The sequence below is a fragment of the Setaria italica genome, chromosome VII, assembly GCF_000263155.2.
Source record: "Setaria italica strain Yugu1 chromosome VII, Setaria_italica_v2.0, whole genome shotgun sequence".
In the NCBI taxonomy this organism is placed as follows: domain Eukaryota; kingdom Viridiplantae; phylum Streptophyta; class Magnoliopsida; order Poales; family Poaceae; genus Setaria; species Setaria italica.
The window spans coordinates 24,997,556-25,009,942 of NC_028456.1; the positions used below are offsets into that span (position 1 = coordinate 24,997,556).

Consider the following 12,387-nt stretch of genomic DNA (forward strand, 5'->3'; position numbering starts at 1 on the left):
CCTCCTCTGCTGAATAACAAGAAAGCAGAAACCATGGTATCACAACGTTCAGCTTAATCGGTGGAGACAATATTCTTACACCTAAGTTGTGCTTTGTGTAGTTCTACACTTAAAAAAGTACGAATATGCACGCTTAAAAAAACATGCGGAGATTTGTTCATATAGGTGAGCTGTGAGAGCAAACAGAAGATGAAATATATATGATTTAAAGCTGGGTTGGCGGACAGTGGCTATTGCAAGGTAGGCAAAGGTAGTGTCTTGGAAATATATGAGTATTCGTCTCATTTGTCTGGTATCTAAATGGTGTAGCATCAACCTTCGCAAATACTAATTGAACTAAAATGGAACAGGGACTGATAAAAAAAACTGTGGAGGATAAGTTCAGTAAATTGACCTGAAGTAGCAAGGGGAAAAAATTCAGTTTTTGTTGAATGGAATATGTACCATTGGAGGATTTAGCGTTGCCGAGAGGCCTATCTTTCCCAAAGACGCCGATAACGCTGAGCCTTTATTTGGAGATGCTCAGGTAACATTCTAACAAAAGCAAAGCACTCCTATGCTGTGGATGTCGTATATATAAGATCGAAGAGCGTATCTCGCATGAAGAGGTTTGTCGGGAACGATGCAACACATAAGAGACCGAGTCTTAGGGCTGCTAATGGTTTGGTCTCAAACTAAGTGGTTTGGTTTTCTTAATTGGTTTAAATTGATTTGGTTGATAATGGGGTGAGATATATAATGGTTAAGTTTGGTTTGGTTTAACGATTGACATGGTTTGGTCCAATTAGAATTGGTTTGATTAATTCAAAATATTCAATAATGAGAAAATTAGTATGGCTATATTTGTGACCTAGCATCAAAAGCTGAACCTTAAAATTTAAATCTCGTGTTCATACCTTAAAATTTTAACAAATTTAACTGAGATTTATTGGAGATATCTCAGAATGACAGGTAGCAACTTCGTGTAGATTCGCATGCCTAGATCAACATGTGGGATCCATGTCGAAAGCCAGACCCTAAAACTAAAACCTCCATTCACACCTTAAAATTTTAGCGAATTTGACTGAAATTTATTAGAGATGTCTTAGAATAACGTCAGCAACTTCGTGTAGATTCGCGTGCCTACATCAACACGTGGGCTCCATGTCGAAAACCGAACCCTAAACTAAAACCTCACGTTCACACCTTAAAATTTTAGCGAATTTGACTAAAATTTGAGATGTCTCAGAATGACAGCTAGCAACTTCGTGTAGATTCGGGTGCATAGATCAACACGTGGACCCCACGTCGAAAGTCGGATCCTAAAAATAAAATCTCGCTTTCACCCCTTAAAATTTTAAGGAATTTGACTGAGGCATGTATTTCATGCAAATCTGTACTAGTACGTCTATATGTAGGCCCACGATCGAAATACCATATGATATATATATATATATATAGAAAATAGGTTTTAAGTAAAACCGGTTTGAAACATATGGTTTGATTGAGTTTGGAGTTTTTTATACCAATTAGTTGGTTTGGTTTAGATATATAAGAGTAGTGGGTTGGTTGGTGTGGTTTAAAACTAAGAGTTAAACTTCTACGGCTGTGTCACTTAGTTCCCCATACTCTCAAAATGCATATCCAGCTCCTTAAAGTTGGGCTCAGGTGACACTTATGTCCCTATACTCTCAAAATGTATATCTTACCTCCTAAACTTGGCTTCGGATGTCATATAGATCCCTAAACTCTTGAAATGCAGTGTCATTCCACTAATAGAACATGATACGATCAAAGTTTATGGTTTCAAACAAGCCATTACTTTCATTGGCACATTTTTGACTCATTTTATTTCCCTTTGGCTTCTCCTAATATTCATCTAGTAATTTATCTTATAAACCCCTGATTTTAGATTAGTAAGTGCAACTGCGAGTTATTCAAATTTAAACAATCTTTCAAAAATAATAGAGCACACCTGTCATGCACACTAGCAAGTTTCCTTTAAAGTAAAAGATCATCAATCTTTCTGGATTGAGCACATCAATATTCTCCACACACGTTGAGCTAAAATTCACTTTATTTGGCTATAATTAAATTATATCTATGTAAAAAAATAAGTTTTAATCAATTTAATTTAGATGACAATGATTTTAGAGAGTATATGGACCTAGATGACATGCGAAGCTAAGTTTAGGGGGCTAGATCTGCATTCTGAGAGTAAATGACACCCAGGTCCAAATTTGGTGAGCCAAATATGCATTTTGAGAGTACGGGAACCTAAGTGACACGCCGGACATTTATGGACCGGCCATGCATTTTACTCTAAAATTTACTTTCTTTTATATATGATTTGGTTTGGTTTTGAGGCGGTTCTCAGACCATTAGTAGCTAGCCTACTCTTGCTACAAAACGATTGCTTGCAAAACAAGGCCTGCAAATGAATATTATTCCTCCAAGTACTCCGTGTAAACCAATAAAAGGATAACAGCATGTTGGCTTTGGAACTAATCTTATGGAATTAAGAAAATATTGGCCTGGATAGCCGCCCATGTTGCGACCAGTTCAACACAGAAACAATTGTCACAAAAGTGTACTTTATTGCACCAAATGCGGACTGCTCTTTCTGTACCACGTGCGCGCAGGTAGCCAGGAATTGACGAACGAGTCAGTATTTTAGCCCCCGTCACATCGAATGTTTGGATACTAATTAGGAGTATTAAACCTAGACTAATTACAAAACTAATTACACAATTTCTAGGCTAAATCGCGAGACGAATCTATTAAGCCTAATTAGTCCATGATTTGACAATGTGGTGCTACAGTAACCATTCGCTAATGATGGATTAATTAGGCTTAATAGATTCATCTCGCGATTTAGCCTAGGGGTTCTGCAATTAGTTTTGTAATTAGCTTATGTTTAGTCCTCCTAATTAGCATCCGAACATCCAATGTGACAGGGCTAAAGTTTACCCTATGTAGAAGTAATCCACTACAAACCAGATAACAAATAAAAAAAACTAGAGAAACGCGGAACAGAACTTTCTTCTCCATGAAACTACCACTTGAGTAATCCACTTGCTGAGTTTATATGAAAAGTTATGAGAATTGTTTTCGTAACAATTTTGCGACTTTGAATGCTTCGCCAGAAGCGACAAATAAAGCTGGAAGTCGGAAGCAGTCACCACTCGCCAGATGATATCGTGTGGTTTGAAGTCTGATGGTGTTCTCCTTCACTAGTCCATCAACCCGTGCTCCTGCATGGGTTAATAATTTTAAAAACTATTGTGTTTCAAAATTATTTAGAAATTAATCTTCTAGCTACACTAATCATTTTGTTACCTACTACTCTCTCATTTTTTTCAATACTTCAACATAATACTCATATAGGTGTGTACTTATCTTTATCTAGTTGTGATACATTTTTAATTAGTAATTACTTTATACTTTTTTCATCCATATTTACACTTTTTTCATTTTATATGGCACCTCTATACATTCTGTTTAGCATAAAAGTCAATATTTTTCATCACTTCATCACATACATGTATAAATGGTCTACATGGTGTCACTCATCATGCGTATATACCATAACTTAGTATTTTTATATTAATAATGACATAAATAGATAATTTAGAATAATATATTAGTTTACTTTTGGATATTTTAGCACATGAAGATATTTACATTAAGATTTAGGCGTTTACTTTAGGTTATTTTTAATAACAACATGCGTGGGGTAACTTGGATACAAATTTAGAATGACATTTTACGATATACTTTATAATGATATACTTGAGTAAATTAGATGAATATTATGGAGTTACTTTAGATTACTTCTTTAGAATGGTAGAGCTCAGTAATTTAGATATAGGTTTAGGATTTATTTTTGAATATTATCATAATGATAGTAGTGGGTAACTTTTTAGAAAATATAATAGACCAATGACTATGATTATTAGAGTTTGCACGATTGATGTTTGACATTTCTGATTTTTGTGAGAATTTCTAAAATTTGTTTTTTTTCTAGCGTGTCTCGTGAACTAATGCGCAGTCTCCAATGAAAAAAAATGAGACCACATTGCTACAAAATTATTACCGTGATCTACCTCTCATTTGTTAAATATTCAAACATATTACTTATATAGATATATACTTAGTATTTTTGTCCGATTATGATATATTTTAGTTAGTAATTAATCTATAATGTTTTTATCCACATTTATAATTTTTAACTTTTCAGTTTGCATCGCAGATATGCACTTGAACTTGTTTAATGGATCCTAAGTTTGAGGTATGCGCTTGTATTTGTTTAATGAACCCTAAGCTTGAGCTATAATTTTAACATAGGAATCTATTCTCATCACTTCCTCTATATCTTTATAAATGGTGATACACATCATGCGTTTAAATCTTAATTATTATATCATATACCAATAGTGTAAGAAATAGACGATTTAGAATCATATATTGGTGTATATTTTTAATTAAGGTGATTTGGACTCAAATGTAAAGTTACCTCATGTTATTTTTAATAATGGCATATGCGGGTAATATAGATGCAAATTTAAGGGTTATTTTTAAGTTATTTTTAAGTATTAGTGGCGGGCAATTTAGTTGCAGATTTAGGAGGTTATTTTAAATATTATTTATAATGGCATAAGTGGGTAATTTTGATGAAGATTAGGGGGTTACTTTAGTTTATTTTATGTAATTTAGATATAGATTTAGGGGGTTACTTTAGACTATTATCATAATAGATCCAATGGCTATAATGATTTGAATCTCCCGATCGATGGATAGATGTTTTGCTTTTTTGTGAGAATTTCTTTGATTTCTCTTTTTTTTCTAGAGTGTCCACATAGAATTCTAGGTGACTTTTTTTAAAAGAACCTCCAATTAGTAATAATAAGATAGTTCTAGCTTTTAGCTGTGCAAAGCTCTTTTGGCTTCGGCACGGAAGAAGAAAGCAGGATAGAACGGCAGCCAGGATGGGAGAGAAGGGATGACGTGGCCATCTAATCGTCAACATGAATAAAACTGGTGTTCACGTGCTGAAAACCAGTTCAGTTGAGCAGCAAAGGTGAAAAATGAGCTGGTTTTTGAAATTTAGGGGTTAAATAAACATTTTTATAGTTTAGGGGGTTTTGTGAACTTGGGTGATAGTTGGAGGTAGTAATTTGAACTTTTTCCTTCTTGAAATCTATCCAGAAAAATTTCGTGGCCGTGCTAAGTTATTCTTGCCATCATTGTAATCATATTTTTCTTCTTCTTATATTTATATTTATGGCAAATCTCTTGCCGTCCTTTTGAGAGAGAGAAAGAGAGATTAAGGAGCAGCTCCAGGTGTTGTGAGCGAGATGAATGACGTTGTCACCCGATCGAATGAGGCCGTGCCTCCATCTCTCTGAGTGTCCGTACTTGTCTGCAGGGCCGAGAGAGCTTTGGAGCCACCAGTCCATGTTTCCAGCACGTCATTGCAGCAAGGGCGGCACTAATATGTTTTTCGATATGTAATAGTAAAAAAAAAAGACCAGATATGCCTAGAATATATATTGCAAAAACTTCTATATTGCAGACATGCATGATGCGTTGAAACAGAGTGCATATACAGAGAGACAGAACTTTGTAGTGTATATATATATTGTACCATACGCAAATAGATAGCAGACCAGCTACTAGCTCGCAAATGCCCTAGCATGCAGAAGTTTTAAGGAACTACAGTGCACTAGGACATATGCTTTGATCACCTGGCGTAGTACGAACTTCCTGGGTTCATGGGCAGGTTCTCACCTTCTTGTGTAGGATAACCAATACTAGTGGCACCTTCCATTTCAAAGCTAGCAGTTGACGCTCCACCGAGAAGACTCTGAGTCTCCATCTCAACATCGACTTGTACCCAAGGATGCAGTGAAAGCTTCCTCAATCTGCCGAGCTCATCGGCGATCTCCTTCATCGATGGTCTGTTGCTGCCACACATGTGCAGGCACTGCTTGGCTAGCTCCGCAAGGCCTCTGATCAATTCATTGTTCTCTTGTCCCTTTACATGGCTCGGCAAGATCGCATCAAGATTGTTCTCCTTCATAGCGGACAAGAAATTTGACGACAGACTTCTTTCCGTCTCAGGCCCATCCAACTTCAGAGGCTCTTGGCCAGTGAGTACCTCTAGAAGGATAACACCAAAGCTAAAGACGTCGCTTTTCTCTGTCAGTTGGCATGTCAGCATGTATTCAGGGTCGAGGTAGCCACAGGTACCTTGAACCATTGTGACATACTGTTCTTTATCTGATGGGGCTAGTATGGAGGCTCCAAAATCTGACACTTTTGCCATGTAGTTTTCATCTAAAAGAATATTGGCAGTCTTCACATCACCATGGATAATTGGGGGAGATGCGTATGAGTGTAGGAAATTGAGACCTTCAGCTGCTTCATGAGCAATCCTTAATAAAGTGCTGAAAGAGATTTGTAATGCTTGGTTCTTGCCATGGATAAGTTCAAACAGTGTGCCTTTTGGGATGAATTCATAGACCAACATTGGAACTTCCACCTCAAGGCAACAACCCACTAGTTTGACAATGTTCTTGTGGTTGATCTGGGAGAGTATTAGCATTTCTTGTCCAAATTCCTTCTTTTGCCTTTCATCAATAAGCGCACATCGCTTAATCGCAACAGGCATGTTGCCCTTAACTATCCCTTTGTAGACTGTTCCATGGCCTCCTTTTCCAATTATTCTGCTCTTGTCGTAGTTGTTTGTGGCTTGTATCAGTTCAGCTTCGCTAAACACCGTGAAAGCAAGACCTTTTTCTGATCTCATCCTCTCAAACAGAATCATGCCCCCATGTTCTCGAAAATGTTCTTGCTTAACTTGGTTCAGCTTTCTCTTTTGAAGAATCATGTATCCTAAGGAGGAGAAAATCACGAGAACAAGAGAGCCGACTGTAACTCCTGCATAACATACATTAGATGAGAGCATACTGTCAGAAACGTGCGTTCCTTCTTATGTTGGGGAGAAAATCATTGTTAGCCTTAGCCAATTCAAGATTTCATATTGCCATATAGAATTTCTCAGATATATTGGTCTGGTCCAGCTAGCTGGTCTCAGCATCTTACCTATTATTAAGCCGGTATCAGGGTCACATGTATGGCCTTGCTCGTTAAACTTCCTTCCAACTCTACAAGAACATCTATAGCTTCCTTTCAAGTTGTGGCAAATACCGCCTGATGAAGGGCATGGACTGTAATTGCATTCATCAACATCTGCAGTAAGATGACCAAAGAGAACAATGATAAATTCAAAGTTTAGAATTTAAATGTTATACAGATATACTGTAGTTTTGGCACAACTATTACCATGGCATCCGTCGTCAAGGTACGGGTTGCCTTCATAACCTTTGGAGCAGTTGCACAGGTAGCCTGGTCCGTTGGGTGAATCCACACACTCGCTGTTCCTACTGAGGCATGCATAAGTGCCCATCTTGTTCAGTTTGGCTTCCTCACACGACATCCTCCCCTTTCTTATCGCCCAGTCAATCACAACGGGTGCCCGCCCAATGCTGGTGTCGTTGAATTTGGTGGTGTTGATGTATGTGGTGCTGAAATTGAATTTGTCTGCCTCCATCAACACGGCATAACTGCACCGGCTGAACCTCCAGATTTGGCTTGTGTCGAAACCGCTGTCGAAGCCGACCTTATAGTAGCCCATCCCCTTGGGTATCGCCGTCTGGCAGCAGCCCATGCCAGAGCAGAAGCCATCCACTAAGTCTGACGGATCGCTGCATGTCGAAACGCACCCACTCTGGTAGCCCGTGCCGTTGATGTCGGAGATGTAGGCAAGGGTGTTGCATCCTATGACAGTGAACTTGTTGTGGACGTCTGAGAACCGATAGGAAGAACTACTTCCGTTGAGAGTCCATGAACTACCCTCCATGTGACCGGAAGAGTGGTTGTAGCAGTATGTTGAGATATGGTTGAGCACCCGGATTGTGCTATGAATCAAGGAAATGTTCAGCAGCTCCAGATTACCAATGAATGGCTTGTAGACGCTACCTTGAGCCAGGCAGCTGACGTTAAAACCTGGTGATGAGCAGTTGTCACCGATGCCGAACGGGTACTGAATCTCAATGCCACCACAATGCGTCTGGCATTGAGGGCTAGGAATCACAACAGCAGCGGCGTGCTGCTGTACCGACAACAGAAGTAGAAGACCAAAGCCAAGGTGCAGAAACTGCACTTCCATACTCCTCCGCTGGATAATAACTAGAAAGAAGAAACCATGATACTGCAATGGTCAGCTAAATCAGTGGACTCAATATAATACACATAAACTGTGCTTTGTGTACTTCTACACTGAAAATTCCCAATATGTACGCTTAAAGAATTATTCATAAAAATGTTCACAGATGCTCTGCGAAAAGAAACAAAAAGATAGCTGAAAATTTAAGGTAGTATGGGTTATATACGTCCGAAATAATATTTCTTCCAGTCGAAAGTATTAGTTCCCCTGACCCCGAGGGATGTTAGGTAAGGATGACACAATTTCAAAAAAATATGTGGTATAATTCCAAGAAATGCCTATAGAATGGGCATGGTTTTGCAAAAACAATCATGGTTTAAAGGTGGTTCACTGTCTTGGAAATACATGAATGTTCATCTAAGTTGCTTGGCATCCGAAAAAAAATCTTTTTTTTTTGAAAAAGAATCTGAAAAAAATCTAACATCAACCTTCACATGCAGATATATGAACAAAAGGGGAAGAGGGAATTGATGATAAAGTAAGCTGTGTAGGATAAACTTAGTAGAATCGGCGTGAAATAGCAAAGGGGTTCAGCTTTCATCGAATAGAATATGTACCTTAGCTTTGCGGAGTGCTCAACTCGAATCTCCCCGGATGGAACGCCGAGGGAACTGATCAATTGAACCTTTGGAGATTGCTTCAGTTATTTGTTCTAACAAAACCAAGCATCCTTTTGTGTGTGTTGGAGAATTTATATAGGGAGAGCTAGCACATCCGCGTCACTGTACGGGTCGTCGGAACTAGTCAAGACACTGCAGAGACTGAGTCGTACCAGACAGTCTTGAGAAGCTTTGTTGTTTGCGAAACGGGGCCTGCAATTGTTCCCTCGAAGTACCCATCACCGCGAACAAAACAACAGATAAGGATAACGACATAGTTGAGTTTCAAAATTAATCTTTCCGGTGGTTCTCTCTGTTGTTTTAGGACGCCAGCAGCTTCTGATTTTTAGAACTCTTTGGTGCGCACTTATTCACATACTTATTCAGTCATATAAGTAGACCATAAATTCAAACAAGTAAAAAGTCGATTTTCGAACTGTATACTCTTTTTGAACACTTTGCTGTGGTATGTTACAGAAAATTGTTCTTCCTAACAGTCTATCACGACTCACTCGAAGTGGAAGGTAAGGTACATGTTTGAAACGACAACGCCTTTTTTTTTGTGACAGCGCTCGATCTTCCGAATCGAAACAGTCGCCACTCACCATGCAAGAGTACAGTGGTGCATTATTACCGCTGTTGTCTCTCGTGGAACAACGGAACGAACTTCCTTGTACAGTGGAACAACCAGGTCGCAATCCGGAATCCTGCTGTGACGGCAGCCGGTTTGCATGACGACAGACCTGGCAGGAGCGCGTCACAATTGACACGGTTGCAGACGAGGCGACCCAGGCACCTCGCGTCTTGGTTGTCCAGGTCTCCGCTCCTCGCTCGCGGTGTCCTCAGCCTAGCGGCGCCCGTCCCTCTTGGAACCGCACCGCGCCGGGTCAGTCACCTGCGAGCTCCTGCACGGCAGCCCAGCGAGCACTTGGCTCTTCGCACCGCGGTTGGATTCGCCAGGAGGGGCCCCTCCGTCTAGTTCGCTCCAAAAATATATCACGTCCGTGTCCTGTCCCGGTACGCGCCGGTGGCTAGACGAGCAGCAGAGTGCCAGTCAACAACGATCGCCGTGCAGATGCGCCTCCAGAAAGTAGAGGGGTGCAGCGAGCAGTCGTGCCGATGCGCTCCTGAAAACTTGATCGTCCTTCTACTTCTCAGGTGTAGAGTATGTCTTAGGCAAAAAGCGCAGCTTCGGAGGCCTGCTCTTTCGGTGCGTTCCCTGTGCACACAGGTCGTCGGAACAGAGAAGTAAAATGCAGCGCAACAGTGGTTTCAGGTAGGTAGTTGTACCGCGTGGAAGACAGAAGGAGCGCCTCTACTTATAGGTAGCAGAGACTCTTGAGCATCCAGGTTAATTGTCATTACTTGACCGCCATCAAATGGTAAGTTACTAGTAACCCCAGTCATCAACGAGCAACCGTTACTAGTCATTTATTGTTAGCCTTTTAATCCACGTAAGTTACTAGTCACTAAACACTGCGTCAGTTACTAGTCATGAACTTGTAATTAAAAACTGCAAAATCAGACCAAACCTAGCCCACACATCACGTTGCGTCTATTAGTCTTGTATCCCAAGAACGCAAAGAGCATTGAACCTTTGGAGATAGCTTCAGTATATAAGAAGAGCTCATCTCGCGTCAACGTACGTGGTCATCGGGAGTCAGTCAACGCACAGCAGCGATTGAGTCTATAGAAACTTTTGTTTAAAAAAAAAACACAGGGCCTTCAAATATTTCCTCCAGTATTTTGTCTTAACAAAGATAAATCTTGGAAAAAAACAGAGAATACGTCCTAGGCGTGTAAAAACGATCTCGTCTTGCAGTGGTAAGCTTATTCCTACCACACAAGCTACTGCAAGTTGCAAAAATGACAATATTGGGATCTTCTTTGCTCTGGTGACAGTGCTTGAACTTGGAACGTGTGGTGCATTTTTAACGCTGTTCTATACTTCTATCTCTTGGAAAAACGAAACTTCCTCGTAGAACAAAACGCCCATCAGGTCACAGTCCGGAACCTTGTGACGACAACCGGATTACGCGATCGACGAAAGACCTGCAGGGGCGCGCATCACAATTCACACGTTTGCAAGCGACGCGACCTTGTGTAACAGTGATAGTCAACTGTCCAGGTCTTCGCCCCAAACAATGGGGGTGTCCAGTGGCCGGTGCCTCTTGGAGCCAAACCGCGCCGGCACTTACGAGTGTCGCTCGTGACTGCGCCGGAGACTTGACTTTGACTAGCAAGTCAAACGCGCCGGCACTTACGAGTGTCGCTCGTGACTACGCGCCGGAGACTTGACTTTGACTAGCAAGTCAGCAGAATGTCCCAACTTAGCCTGGCAGGTCGAATTCGCAGGCCCCTTGGCCTTGGGTTATTGCTCGCCATCTGGCAGAGGCCCACGCCGGAGCAGGAGCGGTCCACCAACTCCGACAGCTTGCCGGACGTCGAGACGCACACGCGCTCTTGTACCGCGTGCCGTTGGGGTCGAGGATTATGCTCAGCGTGTTGCAGCCGACGACGACGAACTTGTTGTGGACGTCGGAGAACCTGTGGTGGGAGTTATTGCTAGCGTTGAACTTTCCCGAAACGGCCGATCTCCGTGGCCCCGGAGGAGGCTCTGTAGCAGTACCAGTACGTGGAGATGTGGTTGAGCACCCGGATCGTGCCCCGAAATCCTGAATCAAGGAAACGTTGAGCACCACCACATCGCCGATGAATGGAGATATGCCATCTCGGACCCTGCAGGCTGCAGCTGACACTGAAGGCGTTCAGTGGGCTCTATCGTGGTGTGCCGGCCCGGTGCGTGGTGGACTAGGCAGGCCTATGCGTGCTAAACGGGCTAAATGATTTGGGCCCTTTCCAGTCAAGGAAGCCCACATCTAACCAACGCCGTGACTTTTCCGCCGGCGGCACCTGGCAACTGCGCCGCCGCCGAAGTCCAAGCTGACCGTTGGGCGGCCGCCTCGCTGCAGACCCCATCCATACTCCAGAGACTGAGGAGCTGCTCCAGAGGCCAGACCTTCCTCCTTTCCAACGCCATGAATGCCGGCGTCACCCCCTCCAATGAGGCCGCGCCGCCGCAGCGACCCATATCCGGGCATCCCCCACTCTCTCTCCAGCTCCGTCCTCGCGGTCGCGGCAGCCACGCTCGGACGAACGGCCTTATCCGCCTCTCAAGGGGCAGGGCCAGGCCGACCGAACCATGGCAAGGTGTGCAAGGATCTAACTCCGTTGCCAACTTCGAGGCGGAGTTCGTTATTTCATTCCCCTTCCATTATTGGAGAGAGAGAGAGACGAGACGGGAAGACGACCGAGATTCTTCGCTGTACTTGAATGAATCCTTCGCCCGTACTTCATCCTCCCCAAGACCCCAAGCAAGCAGATAAAAAGCGAAAAGGCTGCGCTTGCCGGGAGGACGAAAGGAATACACGATCATGTACCCTTACGGCATTACCATCTCCATACGTTCATGTACGTGTACGTACGCGTTGCCATGCCTTTTCTGAACAATTATTTGAG

General features: G+C 42.1%; 1 protein-coding gene across 1 annotated transcript; it reads right to left on the minus strand.

Moving 5' to 3' along the window:
* Positions 1–5,516: 5,516 nt before the first annotated feature.
* On the minus strand, positions 5,517–8,941 carry LOC101755074 (wall-associated receptor kinase 5). The gene is made up of 4 exons (XM_004976180.2): positions 8,827–8,941; positions 7,327–8,232; positions 7,087–7,233; positions 5,517–6,921 (listed from the first exon to the last, which is right to left on the minus strand). Exons 2-4 carry the CDS (start codon positions 8,210–8,212, stop codon positions 5,723–5,725), a joined length of 2,232 nt encoding a protein of 743 aa, XP_004976237.1. The 5' UTR covers positions 8,213–8,232; positions 8,827–8,941; the 3' UTR covers positions 5,517–5,722.
* Between the last annotated feature and the right edge of the window lie 3,446 nt (positions 8,942–12,387).